Source organism: Muscardinus avellanarius (assembly GCF_963383645.1).
Source record: "Muscardinus avellanarius genome assembly, chromosome: 4".
In the NCBI taxonomy this organism is placed as follows: domain Eukaryota; kingdom Metazoa; phylum Chordata; class Mammalia; order Rodentia; family Gliridae; genus Muscardinus; species Muscardinus avellanarius.
In genome coordinates, this window is record NC_137789.1 from 20764737 (window position 1) to 20789096 (window position 24360).

A 24360-nucleotide genomic window follows, 5' to 3' on the forward strand; every position below is an offset into this window, starting at 1 on the left:
GAAGATATCTTGTAAGCAGAGACTGGAACTTCACCAGACAATACATCTGACTGTGCCTGGATATTGGACTAATTTCTTCACTTGAGCCCTTTTAAGGGTTTGCTAATCCCATTTTAGGAGGACTACATCCTTATGACTTAACCACCTCCAAAAAGCCCCACCTCTTTACACTGCCATATTGAATTTTAAGTTCCAACAGATGAATAGGGTGGGGCATAAAAGTTCCAATCAAAGCAGATACCAGAATGCCCTCTCTGAGCTTCACTTTCAGCGCCTTTAGACCACAATCTATTGCATGCTCCCACCATTCTCTCAAACATGGCAAAGCAAAGATGAATCCAGGTCACCTCCTGGCCAGTTCTATCACCTCTGTGGCCATCCAGCACTCACAGGCACTTACTCTGGAGAGATTAGATCTAGGTTTGAATCCCACCTCAAACAGATATAAAGTCTGACTTTGTTGAGCTCAAGAATTTTATCTGTCACATGGTAATAGAATTACCTGTGCATATGGTTGCTGTCCGGAATCAGCGGAACATATAATGGACATAAAAAGTACAAGAGTGTAAAAATTTAACAAAAACTAGCTAGGCATGGTGATGCACACAACTTTAATCCTAGTACTTGGGAGGCCGAGACAGGAGGTTCGCAGTTTCAAAGACAGCCATAACAACATAGATTCTCAGCAATCTAATAAGACCCTGTTTCAAAAAAAAATAAAACTAGAGCTGGGGGTTTAGTTCAGAGGTATAATGCTTCTTTGTTAAATCCCCAGGGACTCTCCTACCCCACAAGCACACACACAGATTTATCAAAAGCTAATTGTTATTTTACTGGCTTATCATTCTCTTTCTAGTTCTCTATCCAGTAAATTATTGCAAACTAGTCAATCTTTCTTTAAACTTTCTTTTTTTTTTTTTTTCAGTACTGGGGATGAGACCCACAGGTATTCTACTTCCAAGCTACATCCCCAATCCTATTTTTTATTCCTTATTTTGAAACAGGGTCTCACTGAGTTCCAAAGGGCCTCACTAAGTAGCTGAGGCTGTCCGTGAACTGCGATCCTCCTGTCTCAGCCTCCCAAATGCTGAGATTACAAGCATGCACCACCACACCAGGCTGAAGCTTTTTTATTTATACACAGGTACTAATTATTAGCTACCCTATCTGGGCTCTTGAGAAATCTTCTTATTTTCCTACTTTTCATTTACCATAGACTCTTGTTCCTACTGTGAGTGGGAAACCACAATGCAGCAAGTAAGCCTCTTACCACCCACCCCCTCTTTGTTCTGTCTCCAGTCTTTGTTTTGGTCTATCTGGATTCCCAGAACTTTCATGATAAATTCTACAATAAGATCTCAATCTACCCAAGTAAAGAGTAAGCATTGCTCTGTCCCAGTCTCCTTTCCAAATTTGTTCTAGCAAACACATCCGTGTGTGTGTGTGTGTGTGTGTGTGTGTGTGTGTCCCAAGTTGAGTCACTTGGGTTCTATCTTCCTTTGGATTTTTTTTTTCTAATTGAAATGAGAAGTCTTTTCTTTCCTGGACGCCAAACTGGGCACTGTGAACCTAGGAGCTGCCAGGCACGGTTTTGCCTAGAACACCATGAAAGAATGAAGTGTGCAGCTATCAGGTTGCAGTTGTACTTGAGGCCAGCATTCCCTTGATCTTTTAACAGATTGGCTGTGGGAACCAGTGAATTTTCCTTTTGACGTTTAGCATAAGTTGGAAGACTAACAGCTGGAGGCAGGCATTCTGATATATAACACTATCTTTTCACCAGAAACCTGTCTTCTTGCTCATCAAACTCATCCACTCATCCAAGCTAGTCTACCCACTGATCAATAAAGACAATGTATACTTACTCTTCTTCCTGTCTTTGTCCAAATTGGTCTCTCTGATAGGACAGTGTCTCTCATCTCTAGCTCTAGTCTGTATGTCCCTTAACACTAAACTCTGAATCTTTCTCTTCTAAGAAGCTCTTTATTTCTGACATAAGTATGGGGGAGTAGCTCCTTATCAGAATATATAAACTTTAGAACGTAAAGCCTGGAAGTAAATCACCTCATATGACTTGCTAATTATATCATTTAAGTCTTGCTATATTTTTTAGCTAGCAAATTATAATAAGAAAATCAAGCTGGGCCTGGTGGTGCACATTTGTAATCCCAGCATTTGGAAGGTGGTTGGAGGACAGCCTCAGCTACTTAATGAGGCCCTTTGCAATTCAGTGAGACCCTGTTCCAAAATAAAGAATAAAAAGTAGGACTGGGGTATATCTTGGAGATAGACTGCCCCTGGGTTCAATCCCTAGTGCCGCAAAAAGAAAAAGAAAAAAAAAAAAGAGTTAATGAAACCATCTTAATAAATTCTGTCATTTGTAGCTAAAAAATTAAGATTGAGAGACAGGTGTAGTGGTGCATGCTTGTAATCCCCACGCTTGGGAGGCTGAGACAGGAGGATCATGCAGGTTCGAAGCCAGCCTCAGCTACTTAGTGAGGCTTTCAGTAACTTAGTGAGACCCTGTTTCAAAATAAAATATAAAATAGGTCTGGGAGTATAGCCCAAAGGTAGAAAGCCTCTGGCTTCCTCTCTCAGTACCGCAAAAAAAAAAAAAAAAAAGATTTAGAAGCACAATTTAGTTCCAAATCACAAATCCAGCTCAGAGAAGAACACATTAAAACTTAATGGGGTGGGAATTGAGTAGGGGTTAAATCAGTGATGTGTACATGTATGTACACGCAAGTATTTTTACCCCAATATGAAGTATGAATATAATACACCAATAAAATAAATTAATTAATTAACTTTCTAAAAGGTATTCATATCTTATTGTTAATATATTGGGTAGAAAAAATGATTCAGAGTCTTTACTCATTTAAAAAGATATAAATTGTTAGAAGAATGGGGCAATAGACAGAAAATAATTTGAAGAAAATGCCAGCATTTGTTAAATGATAAAAAATGTAAGGCTGTAATCATTCCATAATTTGGCGGTACTCCTAGGCAGCAAAGGTATTGGTGTCACTTTGGAGAGACTTCCAGGCCAATAGAAGTATGGCTCTTGCAATAAAACACAGTAGTGTGAGGGACATGGTATTTGGAGACTTTCAGAACTTCAGTGAGAGTTAGGGGGAAAATCCTGTTTTCCCCTTTACCTATCAGGGATATATTCCAAGACATGCAAAGGATGACTGAAACCTTGAATGCTACTAAACTCTATTACAGAATGTTTTTTCTCTCTCTACATACACAGCTATGATAACGTTTAGTAAGGGAATAACAATAATAACTAGTAAGAACAATCATAACAATATATTGTAAAAACCACTATGTGAATATGGTCTACCTCTTTTACAACATGAGGTGGATAGCATATAGAATGTGGATATGTCAGGCAAAGGGATGATTTGTGTCCCATGAGGATGGTTCAAAATTTCATCAAACGACTCAGAACTTATGAATTGTTTATTTTTTTTTTGGAAGTTTCCATTTTAGCCTATGGAAAACTGCAGGTAACTCAAACCACAGGGAGCAAAATTGTGAATGGGTGGCGGGGGTACTGTGGAAGGAAGAGATGAGAAATCTATCCAGAGTAAAATAATTTGCATATAGCCACATGGAGGGACTGAGTTCAGTACAAAGGAAACTGAGTACAGAGGAAACTTCCGGAGCAGGAAGGAAAGCTTTGGGTAATTTATAAACACGAGAGAGGTAAAATGCCCCTAGTTACAATCTCCAGTAAAACACACACACACACACACACACACACACACACACACACACACACAGGCTGGAAGGTATACCCCCTTAAGAACAGTGGCTTGAATTTATATCATAGATAATAATAAAGTTTGAATAAAGTTTCCTTCAACAGGAAGTTGTTAGGGAAGGAAAATAAGAGAAAAACTCAGTAAGAAAAGGCAGAGAATAAACAACTAATTACAATTCTGCCCTGGACTAGCCTTAAAAAGTTCCCACAGTGAGCAAATGAAATTAATAATTCTAAACACAGTGAGCAATCACACAGCTCCCACTTGATTGACTGGATAGCCAAGGGTCTGGGTGGTGGACCATCTAGTTTACCATCCTGCCCCAGGTATCTGTAGGCATATGTATTAGAGGGTGTTTCCCAGCTCTGTTGAAATGATACACCCATTAGCCAACTTGTCAACTGCAGAGAAGAAAGGAGATGCTGAGCCTTATCTTACCCTACATCCCCTTTCCAAGGACCTATTGTTTTATCTCTTAAAAACAGAATCAGTACCCAGCATTATGATTTGAAAACTGAGGGCTACTATGTCCAGACACATTCACACTCAGCACACATTCTCCCTATGTCCTCTTTGGATACAAGTCTGTCTTCCTGTCTTAATTAACATCGCATGAGTGGGTGTGCCCACCTCCAGCACCTATCTGGTTCCCTCCAAGCGTAGGTACTCAGGGTTAGTCAGTATGTATTTACATAGGCAGGCCCCACCTTAGGAGCCTTACACTTACCCCTCCTGCTCCTTCTTTCATTCTGTTCTCTAATGCACATCCAGACTTCACAGGGCTCTGCACTTCCTTTTCACCTTTCACTCTGTCTCAAATCAATTTTATTCTTTGCTCAATGCTATTCTTTGGGAAACACTGGCAAAAAATATAATAATCATATTTTCCAAACCTAAATTTGGGAGCATGTGTTCTAACAAGAAGACATTAACTTCATAGGTAATAGAAAGTCATACTTGAAATTGAGGGCTCCTCCTCAAAATCTAAAACACATGGTTGTTGAGGCCCAAGAAAGACAAAGCAGATGGCCCGTTGTATAATCCTTGTGATCTGGTCCAGCCTCTCCCTCCTTCCTCCTACAGGCTGCCCCACCCACCCTGACCTCTTTTTGGTCCCTTATACCAGATAGCTTGGACCTGGCCCTGGAGATTTGCACTGGCCCTTCTTTTCCCCTGGTACCCACTTCCCTAGATCTTTGCAAGTCTTCCTTTTCTTATCATTCATGTCAGGAACCATATGTTACCTTCTCACAAAGGCTCCCACCTCCAGTAGCTCCTTGATCCCATCTCTCTCAATTCTATTACTCTATTTTGTTTTGTTTTGCTTTTTTCTAGCATTTACTTCTACTTGAATGTATGTGTATAGAGTCTGTCTTTACCTCCACCCAACCAGCTGCTTCTGTGCAGTCTTAAAAGGCAGGTCTTTGCTACTTTGTTTACTTCTACATCTCAGCACTTATAACAGCGCCCCAAGGGACACAACAAGTACTTGACAAAACATTGGAAAATAAATGGACAGACCACTGTTCCTTCTACCACACAATGAGTCTCTGCCATGTATCCTCATGTGGAGCAGAGGACCGCATGACTTGCTACTGCAAGTCTGAATCCACCCAGACATCTGCGGGAAGATACATCTTATGGGAAAGGTGAACAGAAAGAGGATAGTTGGGCTGGGTAGGAAATAGAAGTCAAACATAAGGAGAAAAGAAAAAACAGTTAAGTGAAAGAAATCTAGTAGAAATGGGGGCTTTAGGTGTCATTTCTGGAAGGTTGAACTTGGACTCATAGTGAGAATGGCCACATTTGGCTTTGCCTCAAACTCACTATGCAGCTTTGAGCTTCAAATGCCATACCTTCCTCTAGAATGAGGAAGCAGCAGCCTCTTCAGTCCTTCCCAGTGACCAGCCCTTTTATTGTATGTATGCTGAGGACTGAACCTAGGGCCTTTAGATTTTTGAAACATCCTCTTGCTAGATTGCTGAGAGTGTTGCTGTTTCTGAGGCTGGTCTCAAACCTGTGATCCTGTCTCAGCCTCCCAAGTACTAGGGTTACAAGTGTATGCCACCATGCCTAGCTCATCCTTTAAAAGGCGAGACCTTTAGAGATCTGGCATAGTCTGGATCTAGAATGTCCTCCAAGGCCCATGTGTGAAAGGATTGGTCCTAGCTTGGTACATTTGGGAAGTAGTGGAAACTTTAGTTTCCAGGACTTGTCAGAGGCCTAAAATGAAAGAGACATTTTATGCTGAGTTGAAACTTCTAAAACCATAAGTTGATTACCTCAGGCATTTGCTATAGTGACAAAAAGCTGCCTAACACAGGGTATAGAGGTAGAGTATAATCTGTCCTTATATTGTGTGTATTAGGAAACTTCAGTGCAATATTTATATTGAAAGCAAAGAGGTCGTTAAAGTTTATGTTTGAGAGTTCGGATTAATAACTAGAGGCCAGATAGGCAAAGTCATTTAAGGGATAAGACAGGGCTTCTAAGCCAGCACGATCACACATAGTCACGAGTTTCAACCTAGTAGTTTGTTTAAAAAAAAAAAAAAAAAAAAGGAGTGTGTCAATTAGAGGAGGGCAGAGTGTTCCCTAAACTTGGCAAGATGGACAGGCCAAATGCAACTGTGTAGTGAGTTACTGTGATCCAAGTGAAGGGCCTTTACCCTCAGTGTTTCATCCTCAGTGGAAAGATTGACCTCAGTGTAGAGATAACACAGGAGTCAGAGCCGACAGGTTTTCCATGTTTCAAGAGACAGTAGGACAATGGTTAAGGGTCTAGACTTTTGATAGCTAGTATCAAATATTAACTCTGACATTTGCTAATTACATGACTCAAGTGGGTTTTTAAACCTACACCTAAATGGTAGTGATAATAATAATAAATATCCCCCAGGAATTTCTGGGAGGATTAACTTAAACACTTAAAATAGGTGCTGTGATTGTAATTCCAATGGCAAAGCCACCTCTGGCTAACTAGCATGCCTCCCTTAAACCTCAATAATTCTCTACCCTCATTCTGAAGCAACTTTCAAGAAGCAACTCTCTCCTTCCCATGGAGGTTTGCTCACACAGAAAAATAAAATGTGCTTATCACAGAGATTCCAAGAAAGTCCCATCCCAGAGCCTGCAATTTCTTATGGCAAATTGATAAATTACCCACGGTTGTGTCTGAGCCTCCCACATTGCTTGGCCACACCACAGAGGTAAGATACAGGCATGCTGTTGATGGAGAATTTCTAGTCCAGGAGCCGATCGGCTTTGATTTCAAATTCTTCACACTGGCATTTTGGTGCCTATTTCAGCCGTGATGTTTGGGAGTTAGAATGCAGATGCTCCGGCTCTGATTTCACAAGTCCCAAGCCTTTAAAGCAGAGGGCCAGGCCTAGCTGGCTTTCCTCTCAGTACCAGCAGTGTGAGCTCCTCATCACGGAGGCTGAAGACCTCCAGAGGCTGCTGCCCCTGATGGGGGCACCTTTGCAGGGAAGAATAAACAGCTTTTGGGAAACTGATGGGCTAAAAAAAATGCAGGAGGAGGAGGGAGTTGAAAGCAGAGGCATCAATCAATGACCTGCAGTAACTCCTCCTTCTTAAGGAAACCTTCCAAAATACATTCACTTCATTCTGGGACCCTCCCTGAGACTCCACTCTTAAAGGAATTCGTGTGGGTTTCTAAGCCTCCTTGATTAAAAGTGTAAGTCATTTTGGAAGGGGCCTTTTGACGATAACACCCATCTGTGGGGTGATATGTACGCGTTCAGTGAGATTTCCTTCATCTCTGGGTTGAGTTCACCTTTAGAAATGAGCAGATTTGTGAGATTTGTTTTGAGGGAGGAGAAAGAGCAGTGTAAAGGGGAGATGGCAGAGAGCACAGGTTGAGACACCTGGAGGGAAGGAGGAGATCTGCTTAGCGTTGAGGGGGAACTTGAAAGTGCAGGTGAACCCTGGGGCATCCAGCTACATTCAGAATGGCCTGAGAAGGTAATTTGGAGACTATTGCTAACTTGGAGAAAGACAGCCTCAGATCCTAATAAACAACTCATAAAGGAATTTTAAAAACACAACCCATTTCTAATCGAGGTGGTAAGTAGGGGACAGACATCCTATGTGGGATCTGGGAAGAAAAAACTCAGGAAGCATTTGGTGCGGCACTGAGGGAGGGACCGGTGTGGCCTGAACACAGAGCATAGATAGAGTTCCAGTGGGAAGAAATTTGTCTCTGGAGTCTGAGACAGGCAATGACCTGTTGAAAACCTGGGGCCTGCAGAGAAAGTTACCCAGAGCCTGGTAGGAAAAAAATGTCTTGCATTTAAAGAGAGAAGGCTCCCAGCACTCAGGTTATGTTGACGCTTCATTCTAAGTCTTTGGGGCAGATTTGCCTCTTGACTTTGGGACAGCCCAGAACCTGGATCTGCACCTACCATCCTCCTGAGGATCCTTGAAGAAGCCAAGCCAGTTAAGAACTCCGTAAATGCAGGGAAACCTTGGCTCCGGAAGCCAGAGTGAGGACACCTGGCTCTAAACACGGTTCAGGGGCGCGACCAAGAAACAGGGTGTGAATTGGAAGGGGGGGAGTGAAGACACCGAAGCAGAACCTGGCAAAGATGAGGTACTGGGGCCCGCAAAGAAAAGAGAGTTGGGAGAATGGAAGGCTGCGGCAAGGCGGAGACCCCCGGGGCAGGGAAGGCGCTGGGAACGCTGTCCCCGGGGCCAAGTGCGCTCAGAGGACCCAGGGCCCCAGGGTCGGGCGGGTGTGCGGCGTGCGGCCGCCAGGGCTGCGGCCACTGAACAGGTGAGCGGCAGCCCGGCGCTGGGTCCCGCCCTCGCAGCCCGCGCCTCCTCCCCCTCCTCCGGATTCTCCTGGCTCTTGGCTGGCTGCTCCGCGGCTCCCCTCGGTTTAGGGTTTTGCAACTGGCAGCTGCCTTTTTTCCCCTCCCCTGTCTCGGTCGCTCCTTCTTCTTTTAGGTTGCTCCACCCCGCCCAGGATCAGGCGAGGGGGGACGAGCTGGGCTGCGGCTGCCAACTCGCGCGGAGCGCGCGTGCGAAGTCCGGGCGCCGCGTCCCGCGCGCAGCCAGCTTCCCGCGGGCCCCGCGCCCCCCGCCCCGCACCCCCTCCCCACTTTTGCCCCCTTTTGCAATCACATGGCATTTTAAGAATGCCGGAAAGATGGCGGTAGCGGCGGCGGCGGCGGCGGCGGGGCCGGCTGGCGGGGGAGGCGGCCGGGCGCAGCGGAGCGGGCTGCTGGAAGTTTTGGTGCGGGATCGCTGGCATAAAGTTCTGGTGAACTTGAGCGAGGACGCCCTGGTTCTGAGCTGCGAGGAGGGCGCTGCGGCGTACAACGGCCTCGGGACGGCCACCAATGGCTCGTTCTGCAGGGGCGCCGGGCACCCCGGCACGGGCGGCGCGCCACCCCCGGACTCGCCGGCCGGGGTCCGCACCGCCTTCAGCGACCTGCCGGAGCAGGTGCCCGAGTCCATCTCCAACCAGAAGCGCGGCGTGAAGGTGCTGAAGCAGGAGCTGGGCGGGCTGGGCATCAGCATCAAGGGGGGCAAGGAGAACAAGATGCCCATACTCATCAGCAAGATCTTCAAGGGGCTGGCGGCCGACCAGACCCAAGCCCTGTACGTGGGCGACGCCATCCTGTCGGTGAACGGAGCGGACCTGCGGGACGCCACCCACGACGAGGCGGTGCAGGCGCTGAAGCGCGCGGGCAAGGAGGTGCTGCTGGAAGGTAAGGGGTTAACGCCGCGCGCACACCTGCGGGCCTGCCCACCCCGCACCCAGCCAGGCGCCCCCGCACCGGGGGCTCGGGTTCGCGCGCCAGTGTGTGTGTGTGTGTGTGTGTGTGTGTGTGTGTGTGTGTGTGTGTGTGTGTGTGCACACGCGCGTGCACCGGAGAGACCGAGACAGTGTAGGCTACAGGGAGTTTTGACAACTTTCACCCACCGGAGGGAGGCAACTTGTTCCCACCCCGGAGTCCTGCCATGCTTTGACCTAGAAGAGGTGTTTGAGAGCAGGGGTTCCTGACAGGTTCCGGTGCTTAGTGCATGCTGTATTATTTATTATTATTATTATTATTATTATTATTATTATTATTATTATTATTATACCTTGCGGTTAATTCGAGTGTAGAGACTGGGAAGAGAAAGCCAAACGAAGCATCGATTTAGATATTCACTAGTTCAAGTCCCAAAGCCCAGCCAAGTGCTTAGTTGCAGCTCTGATAGTTTTCTGCTTTGACAAAATGTCCCTCTCAGAAACCTGGGTGACCAGGGCTGAAAAGGTGGAATGGTAAAATAGCCAGAGAGAGGGGGCAGTGTTTGGATGCTAAACCCCAGCAATACTCTGCTTCTCTCCTGCAAACTGGAGAGCGAACTAGCTCTGAGCTGTGCGGGAAGGAGTGTCAAGGGCTGGGAAGTAGGCTGCAGTTAAGGTACAACTTCCCTTCTTCCGCGGGGTATGAACCTGGGCATCAGCCTGGCTTCTGGCTTCCTCTGGATCGAGAGCTTGTGAAGAGTTTTCTGCCTGCATTTTCTGGAGTGGTGTGGAGTTGGCTTCACATTTGCAGTTTCTCCTGCATGTGAGAGACCTTAGAAACTCAAGATTCGATGCTCCCAATCCCCTCATGATTGAATGTGAATCCAATCAGAAACACCCATTTGTACCTGTTCTGAGGCTCCAGGCAGTATGTGGGGGAGAAGGGCAGGCAACAGCTGTCAGCTGTGTTTCTTACTTACCTATTACCTACCTTAATAGTGTATACTCACTTTATCTACTTCCTCATCTCCACACTATAGATGGAGTTGTTGAGGAGGGTCTTTTATTTAGTCATGGACTCTTTGAGGTTAGGCGCTCAATGACATAGACATAAAATAAGAATGAGGAAACTCATAGCTATCGAAACAATATTTCAGGTGAGAGATCCTTGTGATAAGATGATTGATTTAAGCTGTCACCTAAGGATTCCAGTCAATTCCCGGCTCTTCTGATTGAGCCAGTATGACACAGAAAGTTCAAAGTTGAGAGACTATGACCCCCGTGGCAGCTGATGCAAATCCCTGCTCTGTGCTGGCCTATCTTCTGGCTGGGAAAGCAAAGACCACCTCCACCCTTATTTGTCTAGAGGATTTGTGATGTCTTCATATTTAATTATCACTTTGAATCCAGAAAGTGGAAGGCCATTTGCTTTGGATTGATGATTAACATAAGTAAACAGGGAAAAAAAAGTTTCTGGACTCAAGTGTGTATTGGCTTGGATGATGAGGCGCATCTGGGATCGGAGGCCGTGCAGTCGGGACCGTCAACTGCTGGACACCTGAGCAGCTTGCACTACTTACTGAAAATATTGGGGTACAGGAGACAAAAGGCAAATAATGTTTAAAAATAATTTAGGCACTTTTATCTTTATTGCATCCATTCTTTTCTTCCTCTCTTTGTTTTCTAATTAATGAATAATGATTTGGTAAAGAGATGTAAAACTCTTACCTGGAAAAAGGAATAAAAGATGACGACCTATAGTTGAAAATAAAATTATAAGGAGAAAAACAAATCAAGTACTGAAGTGACTTTCTTGAGATAGTAACTGAAAAGTATTTTACAAAAATAAATCTTTGGCCGGGGGTGGTGGCGCACGATTGTAATCCCCGCGCTTGGGAGGCAGAGACAGGAGGATCACGCAGGTTCCAAGCCAGCTGCGCTGGCTTAAGAGACCCTGTTTCCAAAAATAAAATAGGTCTGGGAGTGTAGCCCAGAGGTAGAAGGGTTTCCAGGAACCCCAGTACCACCAAAAATAAATAAATAAAATAAAGCCTAACATAACATCCTTAGAGACATCCTGTTGTGTGTTGCAGGCAGGACCTTTGGGGAAGGCCGGGGGACCTGCTAGAAGTGAACCACATTGGCTTACTCTGGTAATTTTCTCCTTAGCCCAAGTTTCAGAAGTCGATTGATAATAAGAGACACAAATACAGGCCCCTCCTCAAAACACAGCTGTACTTATTCAGAGGCAAAGTTTTGGAGGGCCCTGGATCATTTTTGATGCAATAACAGGGGTCATAGGCCATCAAGTCAGATATCACAACCCTTCCTTTTGTAGCTTGTCTAGTGCAGAGATTCCAAGAAGAAAAAACTTATTAGAAAGACCACTAAAACTTTTTTTTTAAAGCACACACCTACACACATAGTTTGAAATATGTTGATTCCAGAATTTCTACAAGAGGTTTAGGGGATTATCATTTGATTTGAATAGAGGACCAAGAGGAAATGTTTCAAAATATATATAATTTATGGCAAATATACAGTTTTTTCTTAAATTGCTGTTCTGTGTTTTGAGGGAGTGGATAGAGATGAGTTGAGTACCCTAACCACCACCAACGTGCACCCCCTTCCTGGACATGCGCCCCCTAGTGGAGAGTTACTACCTCTAGGAGTGGAACACCTACAAGGCGAAACCCTAGACAGCGTTTCCTGCCTGCATTATAGTCCTAGATTCAGCCACGAAATCATCAGAACCTCCCTCAGCCTAAATATTTTCATCTGAGAAAAATGGGAATAAAGCGATTTTAAGACCTTCATAGGGCTACCCTGTAAAATAGCACTGAGAATAAAGGTGTGCTTCAAATCGCTGCTGCAAGTTTTCTTACAAGTTAAATTAAGACAAATCACCCTTTTGGGGCAGGGATGCTTTCCTCTTTTTTGTTTACTGATTATTATATTTCATAATTGATTTTTGGTATTAAAACTGATGTTGGGAGATACCATTCCTCTGGGGGCTGCTGGGGTTAAAGAGAATCTGGGGAAGGAGAGTCATGACAGTAACTAATGTTTCTTGAGCCCTTGATACATGCCAGGCTTTACTTGCATTTCTTCATGTAATGCTTAGAATAATTCCATAAGGCCCAGACTATTGTTCACTTTCTTGAAGAGGAAACCAAAATTTACAAACACTCAGTTGTTTGCTTAAAGTAACATAGTCACATAGCCTGGAGGTTCCAGATTGCAAAGCTCATACTTTCAACCTCTAGGAAAAAAAATGATAGCATGAGCTTCTGCATGGAACTGCGTAACTGAGCCAGTTGAAGTTCCTAGGCCCATGGCATTCTTCCTATTCTTCAAATGCTCTGATGTGCTTGAGATAACCTTAAGCAGGAAGCAACAATTGTGGTATATTCAAAAGGAAGGGGCAGGAAGGAGGGTTGAGTCTTAAAATCCTAATACATGTAGTCAGGCATGGTGGCACACTCCTGTAATTCTAATAAGTACTTGGGAGGCTGAGACTGGAGCATTGCAGGTTTGCAGCCCGTCTTAGCAACGTAGCGAGGCCCTCCACAACTTAGACCCAGTTTCAAAATAAAACATATATTAGGGCTGAGAGCAGAGCTCAGAAGTTGGATGCCTCTGGGTTGAATCATTAGCCACACACACACACACACACACACACACACACACACACCCTAATACAAGAAGTGTCTGGCTATCAAAGGGAATCTGTTACAATATGGCCCAAGTCTATAGTGAGTCCAGGTTGAACACTTGGCTGGCAAGGAGACTAAACTCTAATTTAAATAGCAAATAAACTGTGCCAATTAAACTGTTGTTTAATCAAGTGCTCATTAGAATTAAGATCAGACATTTTCATACTACGAACTCAGTTTTCATTTTAGGGAGGGTGCAGAAATCCCACATTCAGCCATGCAGATATTAAATTCTGTAATCTCAGAGGACATCTTTCACATAGAGTATAATGTGACTGGAACATTCTGGATTTTAACAAGCACACTTGCATAAGGATCATTGGCTGCTCTGGGAACAGGGAGTAATTTGGTCCTTGGTTTATTTGTAAAATAGTAATTTGAAGTATGTTAACCTTTTTGTAACCAAAGCAATATCACAATTAATTTCTCTATACTGTTTTTATGATACAAGAGTTCAGAATATTCTGGAAGATTCGTGTTGAACTGGGGTGGACAATATTCCTGGGCCCCAAGGTCTCCTATGGAAAAAAAATTAGAAATTCAAAGAAGAAAGTCAAGAACAGTTCTTAACGTGAACTGTGTCTGTCAGGATTTCTCCCTCAGCTCTGTTCCCAGGAATGTTTGGTTGATAGAGTCATCTAGAATGTCATTCTCAGGGTCACTTTCTCTGGTGGTAGATATGGGAATGGTGGAATAGGAAGATGGTGTTTAAGGGCCAGCAACAATGTGTCTGGCAGAGTTGGAAGAGATTTTCAACTTCACAGAAGCTTAATTTTTATTTGGGACCTACAAATCCTTAAAGAATATCCAAGGACTCTGGGATGAGAGTTTTACCTTCACCAGTTTCACTTTTTTTTTTTTTTTTTAATGAAATACTGTGAGCCAGGCATGGTGGTGCAGGCTTGTAATCCCAGCATTCAAAGGAGGTTGAGACCTGAAGGATCGCGGTTCGTGGACAGCTTCAGCTACTTAGTGAGGTCCTCTGCAACTCAGTGAGATCCGGTTTCAAAATAAAGAATAAAAAATAGGAGAGGGGGTGTAGCTCGGAGGTAGAATGCCCCTGGGTTCCATCCCCAGACCTGAAAAAAAAAAAATGAAATACTGTTTCTTTGGGTCCTGTTTTTCTTCATTGAAAAGCTGAGAAGTTGGGTTAAGCCATCTCTTAAACTTGGGCTATCTTAATCAGATCCAACATATAATTTGATAAAGTTTTAACACTCCTATCATTGTGAGATCAATTTCATACATAAGATAGTCTATTTCTAGTTTAAAAGTCAGTTTAATGCCCAACTTAAATATAAAGAAGAGCTGGGTGTGGTGGCTCACACTTGTAATCCTCGTGCTTGGGAGGCGGAGACAGGAGGATTGCACAGGTTCAAAGCTAGCCGTGCTGGCTTAAGAGACCCTGTTTCCAAATAAAAATATAAAAATAGGTCTGGGAGTGTAGCTCGAAGGTAGAAGGGTTTCCAGGAATCCCAGTACCACCAATATACATATATACATATACTATATATATATATATATATATATATATATATATATATGATTTTTAAAATGATTTTATTAAATAAATACAGGACCACAACTACAGTAGAGGTGATAATGAAGAACTTCCCTGCTGGCACCTCTGTGCAAACTCAGCATCCATGCACAGCTGAAGATGGGGAGGTGTGTATGGTATCACTGGGGATTTAGAAAGGCCTTTTGCTGGGAAGAACTGGCCTGGGGTTCTCATGGGTCCCTGGCGCCCATCACTGGATGCTAGTAGTGTGATACCTCCCCTCCCCCACCTCCCTAAGATGCCTCCATACATTTCTGAGCTGCTTACCGGGGGTGGGGGCAGTCTGTTGACCTTCTACATTTTTGGGAACCAGTGTTCATTAAGGATGCTACTTTCGCCTCACCACTTTATACTTCCTAACCTTTGGGAAACTCTTTTTATGTCTGTAGCAATAGCTAATGGGTATAATATATTGTGCCGTGCCTTCCTCTGGACACTTCACAGGGGTTCACTTGGATCCTCACAATAACCCGATGCTATTAGTGTTCCTATTTTACAGAGAAGAAAGTTTAAGCCACTTGCTGAAGACACATGATGACTAGGTGCTGAGTCTTAGATTCAGCATAGGTCTTATAGCTTTGATTCTCATATATAGCTAGATGAGATACGCCAATTAGCGATGCTTATCTTCATTGAAACTCCAAGAGATACCATAATTTGTCCTGATTAGGTCTTCTGTTTTCTTGTCTGATGTATTGATTTTCTATTGCCGTTATAACAGATTATCAGAAATCCCAGTAAGTAAAACAACACAGATGTCTTAGCTCACAGTATTTTACAATCATAATTTGATGTAGGTCTCTCTGAGCTAAAACCAAGTGTGTATTATACATTTCTTTCTGGAGGCCCTGGGAGAGTCTGTATTTGCCTTTTTAGAAACTTACAGAGATCACCCACATACCTAATGATCCCCTTCCTAGTTTCAAGCTTCCAGGCAGCAGACGTTGAATTTTTCTCATACCTAGTCACTCCCATCTCTTCTTTGGAGACCTCTTCTATTTTAAGGACCTTGTGATCACACTAGTTACACCGACATGATTCAGGACCTTCCCTATTTTAAGGTCAACTTATGAATCAGTCAACTTTTCAGTCTCTAACCAAAATGCCTGACAAAAACAACTTAAAAGGAGAAAGAAACTTAAGTTTATTTCAGCTCAGGATTTCAAAGGTTCAGTCCGCAGACCCAAGGTAGAAACATCATGGTAGCCGGGTGTGGTGGAGTAAAGCTATTCAACTCTCGGCAGCTGGAGCAGAGAAAGAGAACGAGGGGAAGGGATGATGGACGGATCTAGTCCCAAGACCACACCCCCAGTGACCTATCTCCTCCAGCTACATATTACCTGCCTAGAGTTACTAACCAGTAAGTCCATTTGAATTATTAATCCACCAATAGCTTTATCTGCTAATGAAGTTAGAGCCAATTTGGCTGTTTCCCCTCTGAACATTTCTATATTGCTGACACCTGAACTTTTGGGGGAAGTGTTGTGTTTCTAAACCATACTAATAAATGAGTAACCTTAATTCTATTTTTGACTTTGATTACCTTTGGCCATGTAAGGTAACTTCTTGACAGGATCCAAAGACAAGGGCCATTATTCTGCCAAACCTAGTTTGCCAAAATTGTAATGGGAAGAGAGTTCCCGAGGCAGTTCTTCAAGAACATTCCAAATCTCTTGTTCATTTACACATTTCCTCAATTAAATGACTTATTGAGTGTCTTCCATGTGTCGCACACCACTAGGGCTTTGTCCTCAAGGAGCAGCAGTCTAGTGACAGATTTAGATAAGTATGGTGCAGGTTACAGGACAGAAGAAGAAGGGCTACATCAAGGACTTTATAATGTACTGATGTTGCCCGTAAGAAGGGCACCTCCTCTATCTTTGGACAGGGCTGTGGAAGACATGCCTGAAGGTACCTCGACAAAGAGTTTGGACATCAACTGTAGCTTAGTGTGCTTAAGAAGGAGGAATGTGACCTTCACATTTTACTGATAGAAAAGAGCAAACAAAGAAGAGAAAACTAGACCAAACCTTGTTTTTCAGAGCTGGACTTCATATCGAAGGGTAGATGTTTTAAACAGGGCTGTATCATGCTCAGTTTTGCATTTCAGAAAGGTTGCTGTAGAGGCCTGCTTCTCACAGGAGATTGGCAAGGCTCTAGTGAAGTGACCCAGCTTCAGCCGTCTACACGGCTGCCCTGCCATTCAGCCCCTCACTCTGAATTATACGTAGCAGCTCCTTCCCAAGCTGGCGGAGGTTGGTGAAGTGACTTTGCTCACATTATGATAGGTTCATTAAGCAAACCCTCTGTGGGTGTGTGGACTGGCATTAGGATCCCTTGGGTTCATTGGGAGAAATGGAAGGGCTAGAGAATAGGCAAATTATCTGAGGTTACCGTGTAAATGATGGAGCTGGAAATCAGATGATCCCGCTTCTTATCAAGCTCATACTGCTGCACACCACACAAACCCGAGATGTCACACAGTGGGCAGAAGGAAGTCGGAGAGACACAAGTCATGACCCCTAACCTCCAGGAGGCTACATCAGCTCAGGGGGCCGGCACAGGATGCTGTGTGTGAAGTACTTGGCACCAGAATTGACAAATGAGTGTAATTAATGATGAAAATGAGTGACCCTGGCATATCACATAGTACCTGACACACATTAAGCTAGTAAAATATGTTAGAAAGAAAGTAAAAAAGGTAGATGGACAGATGTAGGAAGGGAGAAGGGAAGGAAGGAGAAAATAGAGGAGGAAAGGAAGGGAGGCAGAGAGAAGGGAGGGAAAGAATTGGGGTGTTAGTTACCCTTTCCTATCACTTGCTTCTTATTCTGCTGTGCTATGGTGATAAACATTTGGCATCTAGTAATGAGAGCCATAACTTGTTTGTAAAGTAGGGGAATATAAGCCTGGGATGGTGGTGCACTCCTGTGATCCCAGTACTTGGGAGGCTGGGACAGGAGGATTGCAGGTTCTAGGACAACCTCAGCCACTTTAAGGAGACAGATCCTAGGCAATTTAGCAAGACTGTTTCAGAATAAAAACTATAAAGGTCTGGAGGTGTGGCTCAGGTAGAATGCCACTGGGTTGAGTCCTCAGTACAAGGAAGGAAGAGAAGAAATAGAAGTAGAGAGAGAGAGAGTGAAAGATAAAAACAGAGCGAAAGAAAGAGGAATAGAGTTGGCTTTATACACCTAGAAACAAACCACTTACTTAACATAGACCGATCTTCAGAGACAATTGAAAGCAGAGCCAGACATGACTTAAAAAGTTACAAGAAAATGTAATTATCTTTTGACTGTTATATTTATAGTCACCTTTCTTCCCCCTCCCCCCTGTGGCTTACAAGTCTGAATATGTACGGAGGCTTTCTACCTGCAGAGATGAAAACCATGGATACGTTGTTTCCTTTTTGAGCTCATGGACCAGCACCAGGAGTCAGGCCATACTCCTTCACGAGGCTGATGGGAAGGGCCCTTCAGTGTCTTGTGTCTGTCGTGATGGGTGATGCTCTTCGTGTTCGACTGAGCATTTTTGCAGTCACCCCCATGGAGTATGGACTAAAAATAACCCACCGCACACAGCTCCATATTCGTGAAAGGCATCTAGCCAAGGCTACCAGTGGTCTGCTCGGTGAAGGAAAACGATTCTCCAGCAGCTACTGGCCTAAGCTTTCTACTTCAAATGATGCATTTCAAAGCAGTTAATGTTAAAGAAAAGCCAGAGTTCCCCGGCATTCGTACCGAGTGTTTTATATACCAAACCTCATTACCCACTTCACTGGCCTTGATCTACAATAATGCTTGCCTTTAGCTCTTCTGGCCTGTAGAGTGAAACTTAAGAGGAAATACATATTACCCGCCAGGACATCAGTGTGTCCTAACAGACCCATGCAATGAGCCTCAGCCTCACCATGGCCAGACAGGATGGGAAGTTCACGATTCAGAGTGATTATAAAGGAAATTAAAATGATGACCCGGCTTAAGCTCAGTGTGTTTTAAACTGATGTTCCTGAAGTTTGGAGCATCGTTCTTTCTGTGCTGATAAGCGTGGGAAGCTTTGTCTAAGTTTGACTGGTTGCTGAGTATTGCTGCTTTTGATAAATCAAGTTTATTTGTGTGGCTGTTCAAAAGGCCAGAGTTTCTTCCCATGACAGCTTTTGTTTTGTTTTGGGGGTTTTGTTTGTTTGCTTGTTTGCTCAAAGCGGTAAATATAGTGTGATGCTTTAGCAGGCAACTTCAGTTTGCTCTGTCTGGGATTAAATTCTACTTTTTTTCTGGCTGTGCAAGCATGTTCAAGTTACTTGATTACAAGTCTCAGTGAATTTATCTCTTTTTGGTTTTTTGTTTTGTTTTGTTTTGTTGGGAGCTAGGGATTGAACCCAGGGGCTTCCTACCTCTGAACTATACCACCAGTAGCCTCCCTGCTTTTAAATTTTTATGTTAAAACAGAGTCTCACTAAGTTGCTGATGACCTCTCTAAATTGCTGAGGCTGGTTTTGAATTTGCAATCTTCCTGTCTCAGCCACCCAAGTGCTGGGATTATAGGCATGCACCACCACACCTGGCCCCGAGTCTAATTTTTTTAATCAGTAAAATAAGTGTACTTGGGTTCATCATGATTATGTATGAAAAACAGTGCTCATTGCCTGGAGCTCAGCAGAGACTCAGTAATCACTAACTATATATATATAGCATGTCACAGGGCATGCTTAGCCAAATATATTTTTTTCAAATGAAGGGTTCAATCATGTACATTAAAAGGCTTGGTCATATGTTGAGTAAAGTCTTTGGGAGTGCCATGGGACAATTTTGTTTTCACCACAGTAGGGGGATGGATGGTATAATGGATGCTCAAGGGGAGTTCATTGGCTTAGAAGAGGTGAAAGTTATGATCTCATGCAGGTATATTTCATTGATGTTTTTTATAATATCACACATTCCTCATCCATGAGATGTCAATGTAGGCTGCTATAGGTTTTGGTGGGCAAATGTGAAAACTGTATTAAAATTTGGATTATACAGGAGCATGCAAAAAATGTTTTTTTTAAAGGAAAGCCTATAAGCAGAGAATTAAACTATATACCGAACTTCAAACTTCTTTGAAAAATTATAGAAATGTAGAGATTACCTAAAGGAAGACAAAAATGTTTATTTTTTAGAAATATAAATTTGCATAGCTGTTTTATATAAATTTACATAGGAGTATTTACATAACTGCTCTTAAATCAGTATTATCCTTTTGTTTAATATTTTATTTTATAATACTGTATTTTATGGAATTGTTGAAGATGAGGTTTCAAATAGGATGGCTGCTTAAAGTTAAGGCGCTTCCTTCAACATAGAGAAAAATAAAGAGTAAAAGACTATCACAAAGAAACTTGTGAGTCTCAAATTTGATACTGGAGGAAGGAAGAAGAAATATTCTCCGAGATTTTGAAAAGCAAATTGGTTCTAGTAAATACGTAGGTTTGATGTACAATGTCACTATGCATTTAGTGAATGTGCTTAGGCACACAGTTTAAAAGTGGCCTCTGTTTGAGAGAGCCCTGATACAGGACAGAGCAGTTGTCAGAGTTCCAGAAGAACTCAGCTTCCATTCCAAGCCGCCAGTGATTTCAAGATGCCAGCAATTTTAAGGCACATTCTCAAAATCAGAGACAATAAAATATTCTAAAAAGAAGCAGTATGAATCAATTGAGTATGATGTATAGTAAGAATGTGGTATTATTAAAATAATGCAATTTTCTTTTAAAGCTTTTAAGGTAGGAAGTTTTTGGTAAACTGAAACAAAACTCTCTACTGGAATGAGATGAAACTCCTGTCCTTCCAAAACAGTGCAGAGGGGAAGCAGGGCTAGAGTGTAAATCACATGTCTATAAGTTACAAATACATTTTATAAAAGAATAATAAAAATATAGAGGAGTAAATGCTACGTATGGTATGACACCCCCCCCCAACAAAAGGGATCGAGATGATCTGAAGCTGAGGAAATGTTTCACAGGACAGTTGACCTCATGGGGTGGACATCAGGGTTTGGTTTGGAATGTCTGTCAAAGGCATCAGTCGGGCAGGCGTGGTCCTCAACACAGCAGTGCTTAGAGTGGGGTATCTCAGAAGTGATTGGATCCTGAGGGCTCTGACTTCAAGGATGGATTAATTCAAAGAGGATTCAAATGGATTATTGGGAGATCTTGGAAGCTGGAGGAGGAAGAGCCTAGTTGGAGGGAGTGAATCCTTGGGGGCCTGTCTCTGGCCCCTTCCTCTCTCTCCTCTTTGCTTTCTGGCTGCAATAGGTGACCTCAGGCTTCTCTGCCACCTACTCTCAGTCCTAAAGCAGGGCCTCCAGCCACTGTGGACTGATACCTCTGAAACCATGCACCAAACAAATTTCATCTATCAAAAAATATCTTTGAGGTTGTTTTTTTTTTTTTTTTTTTTTTTTTGGTCAGGTATTTTAATCACAGCAACTAAAAGCTGACTGACACAGTAATGTTACATAAGCAAAGTGAGATAGAAAATACAGGTAATTATTTGGCTATTTGGGGCCTTGCATTTCAAATACTTTCATCTCAAACATTCTTTCATCTGTAATAAAGATCAAGGTTAATGATTTTTTTCTTTTTTTGGTTGGCAATATTCCTATATTTTTCTCTGCTCTCGACTTCACTTTTGGAATATTTCTAAATTAAAATAATTTATGCTGATAGCATCCCTTTTTCTGCTCTTCCCCACATCTTCTCCTGCCTATACTATTATAATCTATACAGTATTTTTCAAAATATAAAACTTCTACTATGAGTTGGGTGTGGTGGCACGCACTTGTAATCCCAGCATTTGGGAGGCTGAGACAGGGGGATTGCAGTTCGTGGACAGCCTCAGCTACTTAGTGAGGCCCTTTGTGACTCATTGAGACCCTATTTCAAAATAAAGAATAAAAAATAAGGCTGGAGGTATATATGTATCTCGGAGGTAGAATGCCCCAGAGTTCCATCCCTAGTACTGAAAATAAACTTCTTACTATGAAGACATATTACAATAATATTTTAATATTTTAATGTTAAGTATGTCATAACAATATTTAATATTTGTAATATTAAATATGTCACAATAATATTTAATATTTATAATATTATAGCATAATGATTTTTTGAATAATCTGCCAAAATTTACTCAACATATATTTATATAAGGGGCACATAGAGAGAAGAAGAAAAATGACAGAAAAAAATAGATAGTATTTGCCATTTGGTCTGTCATTTCAATTAAAAGGAAGTACAGTTTGAGTATCAAAGCAATTACAATAAAAAGAATAAAGCACAAAAAATACATTTTACTTTAAAAATTTGTGACTTGACACCAATGATTGTTTTTTTTTTTATGGTACTGGGGGTGGAACCCAATGATTTTTTTAATTGCAGTACTGGGGGTGGAACCCAGGGACATTACACCTCCGAGTTACACCCCGTCCTATTTGTTTAGTCTTTTTATTTTTTGAAACAGGGTCTCACTGAGTTGTGAAAGGTCTCCCTAAGCTGCTGACGCTGCCCGTGAACCACGATCCCCTGGTCTCCCCTTCCCAAAATGCTGGGATTACAAGCTTGTGCCACCACGCCTGGCCAACATGATGATATTTTAATATAACGTGCATTTTAATATTCCAAGTAATACCCTTATACTGCTATTTCTTGGTTTATCAATTTTGACCAAATCAGTCTATGTTGATAAAATTATGACCATGTCAGTATTGTTCCATTTTCTAGCAAGTATTATATGATTAAGTTGGTTGGATTTAGTAAGTGTCCCTCTTATTTTCATTTGCTTAGTGTATGTATGTGCATTTATGTATATTAATTTTTTCTTTCAAGTACAATAAAATAGACTTTAAAATTTCTAGCAGTAGGTCAGATTTTTTTCAAATACTTATATCAGATAGCCGGCCACTCTGGACTGGCCACTTCTTAGTGGGGTACATGGCAATCTTCCCCAGGGTTCCTCCTGTGCCTTTCCCAGATCCACTAGAATGTTCATCCTCACGTAATGCCTTTGGTTGACCAAAGCACATTTTTAGTAGCTTCCTGAGAAAGATGTTTGGGAGGTAAATGTCTGAAGATGTCTCTATCCCCTCAGTGTATTGAAATTTGGATATATATATATATATATATGGTACTGGGTTTCCTGGAAACCCTTCTACCTCCGGGCTACACTCCCAGACCTATTTTATATTTTTATATTTTTTATTTGGAAACAGGGTCTCCTAAGCCAGTGAGGCTGGCTTCGAACCAGCGCGATCCTCCTGTCTCTGCCTCCCAAGCGCGGGGATTACAAGTGTGCGCCACCACTCCCGGCTGGGTATGATATTTTTTAAATAGCTTTCATTATTCATTCAGCTCTTTCCAAAGTTACTGATAGAAAATCTTAGGCCATTCACTTTCTTTCTCTTTCTCTCTCTCTCCCTCCCTCCCTCCCTCCCTCCCTCCCTCCCTCCCTCCCTCCCTCTCTCTCTCTCTCTCTCTCTCTCTCTCTCTCTCTGCAGTACTAGGGATAGAACCCAGGGGCATTCTACCTCTGAATTACACCCTCAGACCTATTTAGTCTTTACTTTGAAATAGGGTCTCATTGAGTTGCAAAGGGCCTCAATAAGAAGCTGAGGCTGACCACAAACCTACAATCCTCTTATCTCAGCCTCCCAAGTACGTGACCTCTTTCTTCCAAGTATATGACCTCTTTTTTCTTTCTGGAAACTTTTTTTTTTTTTTTTTTTTTGCAGTAACCCAGGGGCATTCTACCTCCAGGCTATACCTTCAAACCTATTTTGCATTTTATTTTGAAACAGGGTCTCACTAAGCTGCTGAGAGCCTCACTAAGTGGCTGAGGCTGACTTCAAACCTGCGTTATCCTCCTGTCTCAGCCTCCCAAGTACTGGGATGACAAATGCCACCACGCCCGGCTTTCTGGAAACTTTTAATCACTTTTTTTCTGCCACTGATATTCTAGTTATATATAGTGACATGTATACATATACATTGGTGTGGCACTTTTGCTAGTCAATTTGCTAAACATTTCATGGGTACCGATTGACCAAAGCCATATGTAAAGCCCTTGGTGCCTGGAGTGTCCCCTTGGACTCACAAGAGTGCCATGGAATATCTTAAATATTTTAGAGTTTCAAGAAAAGCATAGAAATACATTCACAAACATATCAAAGTCAATCTCATGAGAAGAACTGAGGAGGCAGAGAATGGTGTGGGAATTGGGGAAGGGCTAAATGAGTGGTGTGTGCATGTATGCCTCTATCATCTTGTACTCCATTAAGATGTATGACTACAGTGCAGCAATAAAAGAAATTTTAAAAAGAAATGCCTGCAAGGTCAGCCAGACCACTAACTTGAGTGTCCAACATTACTTTGCTACATTCCTTCCATGATGTGATATCTTCACAAAGCTGAGTTTTCTGTAGTTCCTGCTATATATATTTTTTAAAAAGTCATATGAAATTGGTGTCGAACAGAAAATGAGAGGGGCAATATCCAATATAATTCCAAGGTTTG

The 24360-nt window shown here is 42.6% G+C and overlaps 1 protein-coding gene across 1 annotated transcript in view; it reads left to right on the top strand.

Moving 5' to 3' along the window:
* Positions 1-8942: 8942 nt before the first annotated feature.
* The window catches only part of SNTB1 (syntrophin beta 1), a gene marked incomplete at both ends in the record, with an annotated part of 240338 nt that continues 224920 nt past the window's right edge, over positions 8943-24360 (top strand). Inside the window, one exon of the mRNA XM_080693952.1 lies at positions 8943-9507. Within this exon, the coding sequence (XP_080550078.1) occupies positions 8943-9507 (565 nt within the window). The remainder of the gene's footprint in view (positions 9508-24360) is intronic.